The 17,442-nt window shown below is 43.0% G+C and overlaps 1 protein-coding gene across 3 annotated transcripts in view; it reads left to right on the forward strand.

Annotated features, from left to right (window-relative positions):
* The first annotated feature begins 1,255 nt into the window (after positions 1-1,255).
* STX6 (syntaxin 6) overlaps positions 1,256-17,442 on the forward strand; it is an 87,408-nt gene continuing 71,221 nt past the window's right edge. Inside the window, exons 1-4 of one of the 3 annotated variants that reach the window (XM_036343173.1) lie at positions 1,256-1,528; positions 10,846-11,015; positions 12,949-13,043; positions 15,624-15,686. In XM_036343173.1, the coding sequence (XP_036199066.1) occupies positions 1,494-1,528; positions 10,846-11,015; positions 12,949-13,043; positions 15,624-15,686 (363 nt within the window). In that variant the 5' untranslated portion in view covers positions 1,256-1,493. The remainder of the gene's footprint in view (positions 1,529-10,845; positions 11,016-12,948; positions 13,044-15,623; positions 15,687-17,442) is intronic. The other 2 variants (XM_036343174.1, XM_036343172.1) reach the window with 2 other exon arrangements.

Below are 17,442 nucleotides of genomic sequence, written 5' to 3' on the forward strand. Positions count from 1 at the left end.
ATTTCCAGGAGTTTTTGCTTTGTTTTTCCTTGGAAACATGTGTCAGATTCATCTCAGTCTGGTCCTCATCCCTTCAGGCCAGATGTCCACAGCAGCTTCCTGACTGGTTCCCTGGCTTCACTACCTCACTCCATTGGAACCTTGGGGTTTACATGCATTTTATTAACACTTCACAACAGCTCATGGGCTCACCTTTGATAGATGAGAAACTGAATAAGAGAACCCAGGTTCAAACGGGGTTTGTCTGGCTCCAGGGACTCTTTCATTTCCAAAAAGACTGCTGATCTTGGTCAAGTCACTTAATCTCCAACAGTCTCAGATTTCTTAATGGTAAAATGGGGATAATAACAGTAATTACCTCATTGTGAGAGCAACTGAGACAGCGCAGTGCCTGACACACAGGAGCTGCTCAAAGATCATCGGTGATTAAAGTTCACAACCCGCAGCGCATAGCTAACACATGAGTTGGCTAACTGTTCTGACCAAAATGCTTTCTTGAACCATAGCTGAGAGGAAGCTGCCATACCTGGCCCCTGCTTTGTCCCTCAAAGGTGCTCCCTCCTGGGACGCATCATACCACTGCACGAAAAAATTACGTTCCTGGTGACTTGCAGAATGCTCAGCAAGAGAGAACACACCCCGGTCCGGTGGAAAGTGCACAGAATCGGTGAGTCTGTTCTGTCCAGGCTGTGTGACCACAGGAAATCTTGATAGCTCTTTGACTTCTCTCATCTACAAAATGGAATAAATAATAATACACTCCTCCCCTAACTAATATCGAGATAATGCATCAATAGCTGTTAGTGCGTGTCCGGACACAGAGTAAGACCTAAAGGAGTTGTGCAACGTTACCGTAGTCAGAGCATCTATATGGGCACGCTTTACGGTAAGTCGAGGACGAGATGGATTTATAAATCACGTTATCAAATCAAGTATGAAAAGTGCATAGAGGAAAGGTAACAGGACTGTGCACATCAGGTACCGTCGCGTCACCTGAAAACCTACCTGTCTTAAGAGACGAAGCGGCCCCTCCCCCCTGAATCCTGAGAGGTGGGTAGAGAGAAGACCCGCCCTCCTCCGTCGCCGCCAGAGCCCGGCCTCCAGGCCCAGTGACGCGAGCCCAGGCCCCGCCCATTAAGGGGCGGGGTATCCTCTGATCACGTGAGCGCGGGTGCGGAAGTGGTGCAGCAGGCGGCGTTGGTGGTTGGTCCGGGCCGTGCGTCCCGGGGGCGGAGTCAGGCAGGCCGGACCCGCCTGGGAGAGCCGGGGGAGGAGGCGGCCGCGGGGGCCGGCACCAGGTCTGGGATTCGATCTGCGGTCCCATCGAGTGCTGGACCAGCGGCCGTCCGGGGCACCCTGGCCTGCGCGCGCCCGCGGCTCTGGGTCACCCCGGCCCCAGGCGCCGGCGGCTGCGGGAGGGGGGTAGGGAGGATCGGAGGGCGCGGGCGCCCTGTGTGCTGAGCAGGCGGGAGGCGGCCGGGGGCCGGGACGCCATGTCCATGGAGGACCCCTTCTTTGTGGTGAAAGGGTGAGTGTGGCCGAGGGCTCCACTGGAGGAGGAGGTGGCGATGCTGTCTGCCCGCCCCTCCCCGCTCTCCTTGCTGGAGGGGGAGGGGAGACAAGTTGAGGCTGGGGAGGGGACAGTGGGGATGGCTTAGCCTTCAGGGCCGTGACCAAGAGTCCAGAGACACCCCCTTCTGGATCTACCTGGACTGAGGAGTCCCAGCCCCTGGGGAGGGGGTCCCCTTTGGCCTGTGCGCTGCTGTGTAACTTCTGTGGGGGTCGAGTTGTTCAGCAGCTCTGCAGGTGGGGCGGGGGGTGGGGAAGCACGGGTCCCAGCCCAAACTGGGGCTCTAGTGGAGCACGGGTCTCTGCTTCGAAGGAGGGAAAACAGCATCTGGGCAGGAAAAGGGAAATGGCCCTCCTGAGCTTTGTAGTTGGCTTGGACGGGGGTGAGCTCCCATTGTCCATTGAGATCGGAGCGCCGGCCCGCAGACTGGTGGGACCACGAGCAGCCCGGAGGCGTCCCGGCACGTTTGCAGGCTGGGAGGCGGGGGCAGGGCTCCGGAAGGCAGCTTAATTCAGTGGGGGAGTTTCACTGAGGAATGGGCCGGGAGGAAAGCAGTCGTTCATGCTCGGTGATGATGTTGGAAGGAAAACAAAATGAAATCGGCCAAACTAAACTTTCCTAGGCTTTCTGTTAGCACCGGGATTTTCCCACAGTGCTAAAGGAAACGAGTGCTTTCTTTCCAACTCCCCGCTTTCACCCCGACTGTTGGACAGGTTTGCTCACTTGTTTTTCCCTTTGAGCTGTCCTGACTCCATCTTTGATTGCTGCTGGATGGTATGGAGATAGAAACTTTAATTGCATTTTATTTCTGTATCAGCTTTGTAGCCATTAAATAAATGCAAGAAAGATGGATTCTGAGGTTGTTACAACCTGTCAGCTTTATGTTGTAAGTGTCAAAACAAACAAATCTGAGAACTGTCAAGTTCCCAGAAGGTTAGTACTAATAACCATCCAGTGTCCCTTTGCTTTCAACTAGTTGCTACTGGCTTCCTGTTTATGTAGTGGAACAAGCGGAGCTGGTGCCTGGGTGTTAATTTTTTTTAAGGGTTCTTAGAAAAATGTAAATGGTACTTGAAGTGAAATACTTCATTAACCAAGATACAATAAAATATATAGTTATTGACAAATTCCCTAAAAAGGGTTTTCTTCACCTTACTCTAATTTAGATGGGAAAATGTTAAGTTGTAGATTTGTTTTTTAGTAATATGTCACTATCTGGAAAATGTGTTATTTATTAAAAGGATTGATTTAGGGATTAATTTTTAGATGTTAAAGCTGTGTGTTTTCCCTCTGCATAAAAGTTCTTAAATGCTTAGGTTGCAGAGGTATCTCTGGCACTGGGGATCAGAGAGAATCAGAAATTTCTTGTTTGATTTTAAATGGGATTTGTGAAAATGTTAAATTGCTCTGCCATCTTGACATTTTTTATTTCCTGAGAGTATCCAATACAGTCTCCTGATGTTTGCTCACTGATTAGATATCACTGCTTTATTGGAACATTGACATGGGAGTTTTGGTTGATTTTGACATTTTATTGTCTGTAATGTGCCTGAAGGAAATGAGATTTTCAATATCTTCTGCTGTGCATAGTCAAAGTTAGCCACATAGGTGCCTCCAGACTCTATATGTGGCAGTATTTGAGAAGCCATGTACTTCTGCTTATTAAAAGTACTGAAAATGCATCACACAATGTGGAAAAATTAAAGACGCCTAGATTGTGGCCCTTACCCCAGGAGCTGATAGTCTAATCTGAGAAACAACTGACCGTAAAACTTAAGTAGAAATGACGGGTGGCAAGCGCTGAAGTGCTGAAGTGAATACCACAGATGATAAATGCCCCAGGAGTTTGGAGAAAGGTGGCTCATTAGGGATGGTTATGACTGGAAAGCTTTTGGAGGCAGTATTAAGGCTTGCGTTAGGTTTTGAAGGTGGGCAGAATTTAGGTAAGTCAGGCCTGTCTCATCTGGACTTTTACCGAGGAGTCTCTCATTGTTCTTCCTGCTGCCACCCTCTTTCCTCTTCCATGCACCCCTGGCTGTATCGGATCAGTTCTATCCAAAATACAGTGGGAGCCACAGATGCCATTTCACGTTTCCTAGGAGCCACATTAAAAAGCAAAAATAAGCAGGCGAAATTAGTTTTAATGTCATTGTCAGCCAAATAGGTTCAAAATATTTCAACATGTGATTGATCAGTAAAGATTATTAATGAGATCATAACTTTTTTTGAACTAAGTTTTCAAAGTCTAGTGTGTATTTTACACTTACAGCACATCTTAATTTAAATGCTAAGGTTTTTTTTTTCATGAGAAATACTTATCTGCGCTTAGGGTTTATTAAACTTAGCGTTGAGAAAGTAGAGTCACATACCCAAACTATTCCGAGCATACTTAACATTTTTCCAGCAACCGAATTACATATTAGTTTCTCAATTTAAATTAATTTAAATTAAAAATTTAGTTCCTCAGTCACACTAGGGCATTTTAAGCATTCAGTCGTCACGTGGCTTCCGTATTGGGCAGCACAGAACCCAAGCAGGGCTTCTGACTTAGTATCACTTAGCGGCTGCCTGTTGCCTGCAGAATAAAGCCCAAGCACTTCATGACCTTCATGACACAGTCTTATCTCCCCTCCTCTCACTCTCCCTGCCCCCATGCCTGGCCCAGTACTGTGACCATGACCCCAGTGCTAGATGCTCCTACTCCACATGCGCCTCCTCTGGCTGATTCACCCACACGGCTTCCAGCATCTGGTGTCAGCATCTCCACTGTCTCCAGGAAATGCTTGCTTCCCTTGGCACCTGTAATACCTTATTGCACCTCTTCCTCTGTCTTGCATTATTAGATTATGAGCTCTGAGGGTTGGGACTGTTTACTTTCCCTGTATTTCCAGCTCAGCACCTTGGATATGTTAGCATAAATGTTGAATGAATACCCTTTGGTGGTGGTGGTGGTTCATGGGTGGGAACGCCAGCAGCAAAGGCCCTGAGATGAGCATTGCTTGTTTAGAAATCATCAAGGCAAACATCCCAGGGGGAGTAGGAAGTTTATTTGGGGAGTAGTAATAATAATGGCTAACATTTAAAGGATGCCACGCCTATGCCAGGCATTGTGTGCTAAGTAAGCACTTTGTAAGGATTTTCACTTCATGAGAACAGTTCTCTGATGTGGGTATTGGCCACGTTTTAGAGATGAGGAGCTGAGGGGGCACAGAGGCGTTAAGTCACTTGCCCAGGGTTACACAGCTAATAAGTGGTAGACCCAGGATTCAGATGTGAACTGCCTAACTCATACTGTTAACTCTTCACAGGAAGTACAAGGTAGGATAGGGTCAAGGAGAGTCTTATCTTGAGGCCACCAGAGATTTTTATAGCTGAGAAATTGCATGAAATCAGGGTTTCAGGAAGGTTGATTTGGTAATAGTGTTGGATAAATCAGTGTGAGGAAAGATGAAAAAGGAGACCAGTTAGAAAGCTGCCTTACAAGACAACCCGCTTGGGTCCCCTCCCTGTAGTAGGGAGCTTTTCTGTAATATACCTTTACTTTCGCTAAAAAAGAAAAAAAAGAGAAAAAAAGCTTATATATGCCATGATGACTGGGTGTTTGAGGCTCATTTTTTACCCTGTTGAAGTCTTGTCCGGAGTACAGAGGAGAAAAGCCCACAGCTGGAAGCCGTGTGAGGGATGGGGTGGGGTGCCGACAGTTCACCGTGGTTTACACACGTGGTCAGTGGTGTAACTCACACTCCATGCCTGAACCTCCTGGCTCTGCCTATCACCTTTGGCTGTCTGTGTCCTCTCCCCATCCATCAGGATAGCCTCACTGGTTGATCCTCCGTGTGTTCTCAGGTACTTCCTGTGTGTCTGTGCACCTCCCACATCCGGGTCACTCTGGTACAACTCTCTCCTGAGAGCTTTTCTCTTTTCTACTAATTACTGCACATCCCCCACGCATATCCAAGGTGCTGGGCGGGTATCTTTTCTTTCTCTTCTCCTTCCTCCTGCCTATAAACGCCTGGCTGGTCCATCCTCTTCTCATCCCTCTTCACACCTGACTCCACACTCTCCTTCAGTCCTGTGTCCACTTGGTCATCGTGTCCTATTGGTGCCATCACAAGGATATCTCTGGAATCTTCTCTAACGCTCGGTTTTGGTTTGGTTCCTCTACCCTAGTTCATGGCCATGTCCTCTCCCACCATCCTTTTATTTCCAGGTTCTCAGCTGTGGATCAGTGTTGAAACAATGGCATAAGTAAGCAGAAAAGCAAGATAGTAGGGGTTATGTTGTATTATCCTCTCACCATACCTTATCTATATACTAGAGGCCTGATGCACGAAATTTGTGCAGGGGGCTCGGCCCTCACAGCCCCGGCCGAATAGGTCGTCCGGCTGTCTGGTCTAATTAGCATATTACGCTTTTATTATTATAGATAGAACCTTTTAGAGTATGAGCTCCTTGAAGGCAAGCATTGTGCATCCTGTTTACAATGCTGAGAGAACTCTGTTTGTCGGTATAGTCTCTGTGGAAAAAAAAGAATTCTTGTTGGCAGAGGAGCTTTAGTCCAGTACAATTGGATGTAAATCATATCTGATTTCCTACTTTTAAAAACTCAGAATCAGATGTTTCATTGTAAAAACAACGTTCCAAACACTGGTTATAAATGTATTGAATGCCTAATACTATATTTGGCTCCTGAGATTGTAGTCTAGTTTGGAGAACACTGTGCAGAATGGGAAGAGTGTAGGGGAAGACAATGTGCATTGTGTACAGTTTTGGAATGGAGCTGAGATGCTGTGGAGATTGAAAAAAGGAAAGACCCTGAGTGGAAATGTTGGTCAAGGACACTTTAGTGACGCAAGTAGGGTCTCAATCTGGGCTTAAAGGAAACGTCTGTTTTTCATTTGCAGAGGTGTAGGGACTCTCCCCGGCTAGGGAAACGCGCACAAAAGTCCAGAGCCAGGAATGAGAAAAGGGAGGGTGCGAAGATGGCCTCCCAACTGAAACCAAATTTGTGTTAATGAAAAATCAGGTTGGATATTAAAGTCGGTCAGCTTAGGGGGAGGGGAGGCATGGAATACCCAGCTGAGGAGTTTAAATTTAATATGTTTCCTATCATCAATTCTTAACCAGGAGGCGGTTTTCACTCCGTTACTATTCACTTGCCTGTGGTCAAACAGCTTTTCAGGGCTCAAACCCAGGTGTTCTGAGTCCAGAAAGAAAATCCACTTGTCTGGAGGCTTAACAAAGATGGAATTGACTAGGTCTTCGTAGTGAAAGGTGCCTCGTACTCAGAGTCAGAAGAACTCGGGGCAGGCAGCCAAGATGGCTGAGCCCCAGTTCTCTTATTTGCTCAATGAGTGCAGACTAGTTATCTTGAAAGTTCCTTCCAGATCTCATCTCCAGTGATTGGGCTTAAGTAGAGGTTGTGCAAGGTGAGAAGTGAGAGGAAGAGTCAGAGAGGACACTTGTCTAGACAAGTTTTGAATCTTGGAAAACAGTGGCACTATTTACTCAAACAGGAAGTTAGAGAAGGAAGCAGATTTTTAACCCCAGTTTTACCTTTTTGTTTGAATACTTGCCTTTTTGTGTGTGTAGGGAGGACATGGTTTGTTTGGTTTTATGCAGCTAAAATATAGGAGTTGATCCTGGGTGAGTGGTTGGGGTTGGAAACGCAGTTGGGGAGCCCTAAAGGGGTCTTTTGAAACTGTGAATGTTGACGAGAACGTAGAAGCTGTAGAAAGACTGCTGAGGGAGAAACACTGGGGCCAGGTGGAGGAAGAGCAGAGAGAAAATTGGTAGAAACTAGAAGAGCACACAAAACCAAAGGAAGTGAGAGTTGCAAGAAAATCAATATGAAGGCTGTTGTGTCTAGTGACTGAAAATGAGAACGAGTTAAGTCACTCACGACTCGGACCTGCAGGCAGTGGTGGCGGTAGCCCCATCCCAGGGGAGCCGTGGAAGCAGCAGCAGGTTGAGGTCAAAACTGTAGGTAACTAAGTCAAGACAACTTTTCTTTTAACCCACAAGAGTAATTGCAAAATTACTGTTGACCCACCCGGGGTGGGATTGTGGGTCATGTGGTAAGTGTACACTTAATTTTAAGAAACAACCAAACTGTTTTCCAAAGGGCCTGTACCATTTTGCATTCCCACCACTAACACATGAGAGTTCCAGGTTCTCTGCCACCTTGTCAGCACTCGGCACGATCAGTGTTGTTTTCTTCTTAAAGCCATTCTAGGTATGTAGTGGCATCTCCTGGTGGATTTAATTTGCTTTTCCTGATGACTAATGGCATTGAGCATCTTGTCATCTCTGTCTTCTGTGGTGAAGGGACTGTTCAACTTTTTTTGCCCCTTTTTAAATTAAGGTTTTTTTGTTAAATTTTGAGTTTTTAAAATGTATATTAAAAAGGTATGTCATTAGTTCGATGTGTAAAAGTTTTCTCCCTGCCTTGGTGCCCATTTCCATATTCTATGGACAACATAAGCGCGTGCACGAAACACTCTTGCTATCTTGTGAAATAAGCTGGCTGTCTCCAGGAAAAGCACTTCCCCCACACAGAATCTCATTTCTACTTGAAAGAATGACTGACAAACTGATTGTTGAGACTTGCATATGTTCTCAGATCTCAAAATTACCTAAAAAATACTTGAGACATTTTCTTTAAAATGGATGGGGCAAACCTGTCACTTCATGGAAAACACCTGAAAATATTTTTGCAGCTGATACAATTAGAGCCGACCTCCCTTTTAAAAAGAATTTTGGAAAGTTTTTATCAACTATTATTATCTTACAAATTCCCAATGCTTACATTTTTTCTGATGAGATTGGTGGTGATATACATGATTTGAATACTGTGTAATAAAATGAGTCAGCATTTGAAAGATCTGTGATACCCAGGAAAGTAATACTTTCCAAATGACCATTACATGATGTTATAAAATCACACATGGGTAAAAGATCCATTCCACATACAAGATAGAGCCATAGATTGTAATGTATGATAGTTCAAAAAGTCTTTGATACAGTTCCAGGCTCCACATTGCAACGTTTAAGAAACTGCCATTTGCCGTGTTTTGGTCCACAATTACCTGCAAAAACTATTAAAATACTCGCTTTCCCAACTATATATCTACATGTGGCTGGATTTTATCATCTACTCAACCAAAATGTATGCCAAGAGACTGAATGTAAAAACAGACATGAGAATCCCATTTTTTTGTGTGAAACCAGATATTAAAGAAATTTGAAAAAATAAAAATATTAAACAGTGCCATTCTTCTCATTATTTTTTTAGAAGTCAGTTTTTACGAAAATGTGTTAACGTGTAGTAAGTTCATTGTGATTTTTAATTAGTTGATACATATTTTTTAAAGTTCTTTGGAGTTTTCAGTCATTTTGAAGAGTACAAAGGAGTCCTCAGACCAGAAAAAACACACATGGTTGCTACTTAAGTAATTCTGATCCTGCCTGGTAGTTGGGTGCCGGTGGTGGAGAATGTGGTATGCCCTCGCCTGGGGTTTCTTGGGTTTGAGGTTCTTAGTTCTCAAAAAGGAATTTGTATTTACTGTACAGAATTGGTCAATTTTACATCCTTTAAAATGAGATATTGGTCTAGATCCCGCTCTGTCTTCCCATTATCGTAGATGATGTCCCACACTTACAAATAAACCTAGTGCCTCGTGGTATGGGAAGAGTGTACCTCTTTCTCCACCAAATCAGCCGGAAACCTCGGTAAAGAGCAAAGATAGTGGATTTACATCTCACTTCCTTAGGCCTTCCCCTGCTTGTCTCAAATGGAATTTCTCATTAGGACTGAAAGCAAAGGCCGATGGGAGAGGAACTACAAGAGCACTTGCCCAGCACGTAAACTGGGTATGAACATACCTTGGTAGATGCTTTGCGGGCTGTGGAGCTCAGTGATGTATTCAGCTGGGGCCCAGCAGCTATATGATTCTCTACTGAACACTTATCCTTTTTGCTCATCAGTATTCCACAGACAAAATATTGTCAGACACTTTTCTTCATTTTTGTTAGTGTTCTCTCTTCTGGCACTTGAAATGTCAGCGGGAATCGGATGCATGCAAATATGGATTTAAAGCTACAGACAACAAACACCCTGATTGAACACAGAAGAATTGGTTAAGAAATGATAGAAAAATCAGAACTGATCTCTTAGTTTGGGAGCAGTCAAGTCATTATCTTTGTACACAAGAGACCATCTATAATAATAAAAATGTAACATGCTAATTAGACCAGATGGCCGAACAGCGGAACGACCGTCCAGACGAAGCCGTGGCTGTGAGGGCTGAGCCCCTTGCACGAATTTTGTGCATCAGGCCTCTAGTACGATTATAAAATGACACCTTTTTTGGCTTTTATATGTGGTAGTGTTAGATTATAACATTTATCTAGTGGATTTTGACCCAATGGTGGGGGAAAAGTTTTTGAAATCTTGTGACATTATCTAAGGTAAAAGAATACTCGGTCACAGCACTTATGACCTAGTCCAGGGGTGGGCAAACTTTTTGACTCGAGGGCCACAATGGGTTCTTAAACTAGATCGGAGGGCCGGAACAAAAGCATGGATGGAGTGTTTGTGTGAACTAATATAAATTCAAAGTAAACATCATTACATAAAAGGGTACGGTCTTTTTTTTTTTAGTTTTATTCATTTCAAATGGGCCGGATCCGGACCGCGGGCCGTAGTTTGCCCACGGCTGACCTAGTCTCTCTCTGACCCAGAAACACACGAATCTGCTTGACAGCACTGCTAAGTCCAGGAACTAATACTGTTGGGAATCTTCTAATGAGGTTTGGGGTTTTTAAATGTCCCAAATAAAAATCCTTTACCTCTAAAAGATTAACCGAGTAAGAGTAGCCCTTTTTACCTCCCCCTCACCTCCATCCCCAAGAAAATAAACGTTAATGGCTCTTTAGTTAATTTGTAGTATTGCTTCTAATACTGTGTTAACCTTAGTGTGTTCGAAGCATAATTAACTTTTTGTCCTTCTCAATCAAACTTGATATTAGAGCTGCTTAAATAATGTCTATTTTATTCTGGACCTCAGCTGAGAATATAATACTTACACTGTTACTTTAGAGTTTTGAACTTTGATATTTGCCCTTGAAGAGCCTTCTATAAAGACTTTAAGACACCCTGGGGAATAGTGGTTGCTGCTGAGGATGGTGTGTGACCATAATGTTCACTAAGTCATGCAGGAACTTGTTTATGGGACATGTTGTCTGTGACACTTCTACTTTCTACCTGATTACAGAGAGGTACAGAAAGCTGTCAACACTGCCCAGGGGTTGTTTCAGAGATGGACAGAGCTCCTCCAGGACCCTTCCTCGGCCACAAGGGAGGAAATCGACTGGACCACCAACGAGCTGAGAAACAACCTCCGGAGCATAGAGTGGGACCTAGAGGACCTGGATGAAACCATCAATATCCTTTCCATGCTGTCTGTGCCATTTGGGGCAAACGGACTGATGAACACGTTTTTACCCAGATGTCTTAAGCACGTACATTGGGCATTTCCTTTTATAATTGATTGATCTTGTTTTTATTTATATGCCAAGATCTTCTCTAGTGCATGGCGATCCTGCAACACAGCAGCATAGCGCAGTGGTCATGCGTTTGGACCTTGGAGTCAGTCTGCATGTTAAGTCCTGGCTCTGTCAGTTACTGTATGACTTTGAACACCCTGCTCTGTGCTTTAATTTCCTTTCCAGTAGAAAGTTAGGATAATAATAGTACCTAGTTCATAGGGTTGTTGAAAGTTTAACAGGCAGAGAGCTGAGAATGGTGCCTGACACACAGTGAGCTTCTGTAAAAGTGTTAGTAGGCATTACAACATAGAGGTACATACAGACCGATGTTACACATTGGTAATTGGAGCGCAAAAGAATTCCTTTTGTAGACTGCCTTTTTCCTGTTGAGGAAGTGATATGACAATGTCCATTGGAGAAATATCTTTTTTCACGAAACAGCATTTAGTAAAAGAACTATTATGCTAAGTGATGCTATTGATGTTAAATAAGTCCACTGATCTGACCGACAAACCAGAGCCCTGTAGAAGCTGAAATGACGTGGCCTTTTCCACTGGAAAAATCCCATTTAATAACAACTTTAGATTGAAGACACACCAGGTATATGTTCTGGGTTCTGTTTTGTTTGTTTAAGTGTGATAAGGCATCAAGGAAACCAGACCTTGTCAGGAACACTCCGTAGTAAGCACAGGTTCACATGCAGCCATTGCGTGAAATGCATCATTTCTAGTCATCATAATGACCCCAGACACCTTTTAAATTATGAAAAGACAAGTGTGTTCTCTAAAATGAGTGGGACAAAATATGTGAGAGGGTGGGATCAAGATAAGTCTTCCCTTGAAACGGGGCAAGATAAAAAGATTGGGGGAGATAGTATGAAAGAAAGAGGACAAAAGTTTTAATAAGTAGTCACCAACTAGCAAATAGTTATTGACTGTACCATGTGCTGGACATTTTGTTAGTTACTGAGGTTGGATTAATAAGCAAAACAGCGTACCAGCCCTCATGGAATGACAGTAAGGGGTAGAGAAGGACTCGGGGACAGACATTAATAAGATAATAGCACAGATGTGTCCTGCACACCATAAGAGACAAGTCCAGGGAGTCATGCCAGTGTCTGACGTGGGCAGCAGGACCAGGCCGGGCGTGAGGAGATTGGGGGAAGCCCTGTTGAAGAGGCCTCCGTCTCCAGATGAAGAAGGGTTAGCACCTCGAAATAAGTGGGAAGGTTTAATGGCAAATGGAAATGGCTTGCAGAAGCTGTCATGGGAGGCCTGGCTGGTGTGGCTCAGAGGTTAAGCGTCAACCCACGAACCAGGAGGTCATGGTTGGATTCCCAGTCAGGGCACATGCCCTGGTTTCGGGCTTGATCCCCAGTAGGGAATGTGTAGGAGGCAGCCGATCGATGATTCTCTCATCATTGATGTTTCTATTTTTCTCTCCCTATCCCTTCTTCTCTCTGAAATTAATAAAAAACTATTTTTAAAAAAAGCTGTCATGGGAAAGGTGATCTCGGGTCAAGAAAGAATAGATACAAGTGCTGGTCAACATCTGGAAGAGCCCATCCCAGCTGTGGCCAGCCAGAGGGCTTTATTGTGGACCCAGTCAGGCCTGTGGGTCTTCCCCTGGCAGGCGTCTCCACCCTGAGGCACAGGATCCTCCCACAGTGTGGGCAGAGCAAGTCTGAGAACAGTGAGTGCCAAGTTGACTGTCTTTCCAGAAGCCTTGGGCAGACTTGACTGCTTGCCTGTGACAGAGTCTGTGGTCTAAGGGAATGTGTTTGTGAGGCTGTGGTAATGACATGGCTTTCCCTTGACTTTTTGACCCACGCATAGTTGAAGCAAATCCTAGAAAATTCAATCTCGACGCAACTGAATTGAGTATAAGAAAATCCTTCATCACAAGTACTCGGCAAGTTGTCAGGGTAAGGAAGATGATCTTATCATGTCATTTGTGTGAGAAATAGCCAAACTTCTCAGAACTCTTTCCCTTAATTGTAAACTAATATGTCGACTCTGAAACCACTTCTTCATATGAATTGAATGCCAGTTTCCCACATAGACTTTCTCTAGTTGAAAAGAGAGAAATCTGTCTTTAGTATTGTCAGGCATATTTCTTAGAGCAGAAATGAGAGTTGACTGCTGGCTTTGGGAAGTTACTTCAGTGGTATCTACTTGTCCACACCTCTCACTCCTCCAAACCACTAATCTTTTTCCTCTTTAGTTCTTACTGTACTATGTATCTGGACTAAAAGAAGAATTACTATTGTAGAAACCATTTGGTTTCTTGATGGATTGGTGATCATTGCATTGTGAAGAGGGACTCTTCTGGGTTTGGATGGCGGCTTCTCACCATCTGAGTTTCAGCTTCGGGAACTCTTGCCACCGACATTTCCATATACACTGCCTGACAGGCTTTCGAGAGTTACCCAGAGCAAGCAGGCATCTCTCAGAGCGCAAAACCCAACACAAGTGAACAAATATTTAGTCTCCAATTATTTAGGAAAGAACCCATTGTTTAAAAACTTAAGAGAAAATAGCATTTAAGTCAAATCTTGTATCATTAAGATTTGTTTGTATTTTGAAACTGTATGGCTAAGCCATTTGATTAGCATAACTAGATGTAAGAGAACCAGCTGTCTTGAACATATGTACTAGAAAGCAGCTTCCTGGAGTAAAAAAACTTGGGATCATATCAGTGCTAACATATGGCTTTTTAAGAGTCATCTTAGGCAGGAACCTTGGTACATGTTTGCCAAAAACTTTATGTCATGTGATTTCCTTTTGAAATTATTTCAAATGGTAGATTATCACTGAGCTTGAAATATTCTTGCTTCTCATTTTATTCATTAGTTGCCTCTTTATATACATATATCTAAACTGTTTATTCACAAACATTTTAATGGGGCGGTAACCTCTTTGGACCTCTGGTGTGCCCCATCTATATAATGAGCATTTGGATTAGACAATCCTATTTTCTGGCCAGTTCAGAAAGCTATTCTGATAAGGAAGCCCTGTTGTTTGATGATGTATGTTTTGGTAAGGTAAATAATTCCCCCTTATTAATCTCATAAATACAGTTTGCTTCTTTATTTTTTGTAGATTTTCTGAAGGACACCGCTGTAAATGTTGGTATTTAAATGGTGTCTTGCAGTAAAACATATATTCCTTGACCTTATTTATTAAAGTTGTTCTTTCTGAAAGGTTGTATTGTAAATCTTGCAAATTGAAATTCAGAGGTTAATATATTGAAAGTTAAGTTAGTTCTTACTTCAAATTGTAATTTGAAGTAGAATCCAAAGTTTGTTTTCTGATATCAGAAAAGGTGTTTAAAGTGCAGTCCTTAAAAGAAGTGTTGTGAATCAAGTCCGCGCATCATAATGTTGTAGCTTCTAGAGCTGAGATATAAACCATCCTCAGCTATATATGATCCGACTGAATACTTAGGGTTGTTCATCATCCTTGTTTTAATTTAAATAAAGCCTAGCTGAAGTCCTGTAGAAGAGAAGGAAGCAGTGGGTACTTTGAAAGTTGAAGCAAAGTGGTTATCACTCAGACTTTCCACAGTGGGACTTACGAAAGCTGTGGCACTGTCTGCTCTCCCATTCACTTGTCATGGGTCTTAGAAGAAGTTTCCAAAAGCCTAAAACCTCAACATTTGCATCTATAAAATAGTCTCCCGGCCAAGAGAAAATTATATTTTGGCAGCCTTAAAAAAATTGTATTATAGTAACTAGTACTCAGTTCAAATCATTATAAAGTATATTGGATTGTGGTTACAGTTGATAAGCAAAATGGCTCATATTTAGCAAAGTGATTTTTCTTCATTGTAAGTAATGGGTCTATTCATTTTTCTTTCCATACAAAATTATTTCTAATGCCACTCTGGAAATTCACTCTGGTTAGAAATAGTCTACACTTCACATGAATCCAACTCAAAAATAAAATAAGTGACCTGTTTGTCATATCACTATTTGGGAGTTTTTGCAGGTGTTCAGTGGTAATTATCCTGAAGTGCATGGGTTCTCATTATACTTGATGATGCTAGCCCGTGAGCACAGGCTTTGTGTTTGAGCCCCAAGGTTGCCATTTTCTGACTATGTGACCTTGAGAAAGTACCTTAAGCCTTTTTAGATGTCAGTCTCTTCAGCTGTAAAATAGAGACAATGCCAGCTTCATAGGGTCGATGTGAGAATTCAGAGATAATGTCCAGAAGCATTTAACAGTGTTTCTGGCTTATGGTAGGTTCCCAGGAAATACAAGTTCCTTTTCTCTTTTCTCCTAATTAAATTTAGTGCCCAGGTTACCTCGTTTTAATGGGAGGTTCTCTTTATTTCCTTTATTCATGAGACACACACACAAAAAAAAAGCCAAAGAATGTTATCTTTTTGTTTTAAAAAAATTAGTAAGTTATGTGTATTTTGCTAGTGTACAAAATGTTAACTGTGACTCTGTTTTATCTAAGGATATTCATTTGTTTTCTGGTCTCCTCCTTACCTCATTAGGACATGAAAGATCAGATGTCAACTTCATCTGTGCAGGCATTAGCTGAAAGAAAAAACAGACAGGTGAGTAAACCTCTGAGTAGAGAGTATCAAATCAAGGAAAACGCAGAGTTAGATGCTGACATCTGTGTATCATGTGACCCAGCAGAAGCCCTGTGCCTGCTGAGCCTGGAGGGAGGCTGGCAGGTTTTGTGAAAGGCCAGTCATCAGCCTGCCCTGCAGCATGGTCAGCTGTCCTGCCCTGCCCTCCTCCCTCCCACCCTCTGCTTCTCTCCTCTGGGGTTCAGAGTGCCCTTACCACACAGCCATTTATTCTGCACCTGCTGGGCACATTCTGTGTGCCAGGTTCTGTTAAGGGCTGTAATTGCTTAGTTACTTGTCTTTTTCTCTGCTGGACCCCAGGCTCCTTGAGAGTGAGGAGGGATTGTGTCATGTTTTTTTGTTGGTGGGGTGTTTTGTTTTTTTTGTTTCTTTTTTTTCCCTTCACTTCCAGCTGCTATTGCATTGCATACCTCATAGAATTCACTAGGTAGTTAATGACTGAAATTTTATGAAATTTAGAATAAAATGAAAGACATTTGAAGAATCTTAAATGTGTGTGAATCTAATGTGTTAAATTTAAATCTTTCATCATTATATATATATTTTCTTTGAGATGAGATCCAGTTTTTATTAGTTATTACAAATGAATCATGAAACCTAATAAATTTCTGAAACCAAAGCACCAATATTAACACATCTAAAATAAAAGTTACAAGAAACCAGCTCTTGAATTTTAGGTATCTTTTTAAAATTAGACACTTTTGTGTATGATAGAAGTTCCTTTCCAACTGATAAAATACAGTCCTTTTTAAAAAAATATACATCACCTAAAATATAGACTTGATTTAGATTTCATTCAGACTCCATAAAGTTACCAATAGTCCATTTATTAGACTCTTAACTCAAGAATTCAGCTCACCATATCTAACTGACTAGGAATCAGCAATTCCCTACTTTATACTTGGAGGTGTGTCTTGACCCACTTAATTTTGAAAAATAAATACAAAAGCTCAGCGAAGGGGAGGGGACTCTCCAAGTATCACCTCACTTAATTTTTCTGTTTCCTTTCCCTGGGTTTCATTTTTCAAGTTATTGTTGTTTTTATTCTTCCTGTCTCCCTACCTTGTGACAGCGAAGTAGGTAACACCTACTGTCCGTTACTCCTAATCTCTAGATAGTATAGTCGAACATATAATATGTGCATTTATGCATTGCCTTTCCAAGTATGGCTTGGGATTTTGTTTTGGGGGATAGTGAAATGTCTTGGAGTCACAGATTGTGAAGGAATAGCAGGGCCAGGGTCCTCTAAGCACTCAAGCAGGCAGAGTCCCCCTTGCTGCCCCACCAGTACCTGGTGCTGTGCTGCTTGCTGCCTAGCCAGGACCTCCTGCTCTGGCACCCACACAGAGGCTGGTCTTCCAGTGCCCTGGTCCCTCTCTCCATTTTCTTTCCCAGTAGAACAGACTCTTATAGGCCAGATTGATGAAATCTAAGCTACTGCACAATAAAGCATAAACAACTCTTAACAGTGTGTCCTATGCCCACCTAACCGTAGCCCATGGATAAGCTAGAAAAAGTAGCCTTTACTCAGCCCAGGAACACACAAGGCCCTAGGGAAGCCCCAGTTCTCTGTCCACAGCCTAAGGATGCACTAGAGCCTTTTTCTGACCTGGAAGAAATTAACTATGGGCCTCAGTGTCCTCCACAGAGCGCCTTAGAGTCTGTATCAGACCAGCAGATGTTTTAAATATTGACTGACAACCCTAAGACCAGGCTG

The sequence above is a fragment of the Myotis myotis genome, unplaced genomic scaffold (genome assembly GCF_014108235.1).
Source record: "Myotis myotis isolate mMyoMyo1 unplaced genomic scaffold, mMyoMyo1.p scaffold_m19_p_18, whole genome shotgun sequence".
Lineage (NCBI taxonomy): Eukaryota > Metazoa > Chordata > Mammalia > Chiroptera > Vespertilionidae > Myotis > Myotis myotis.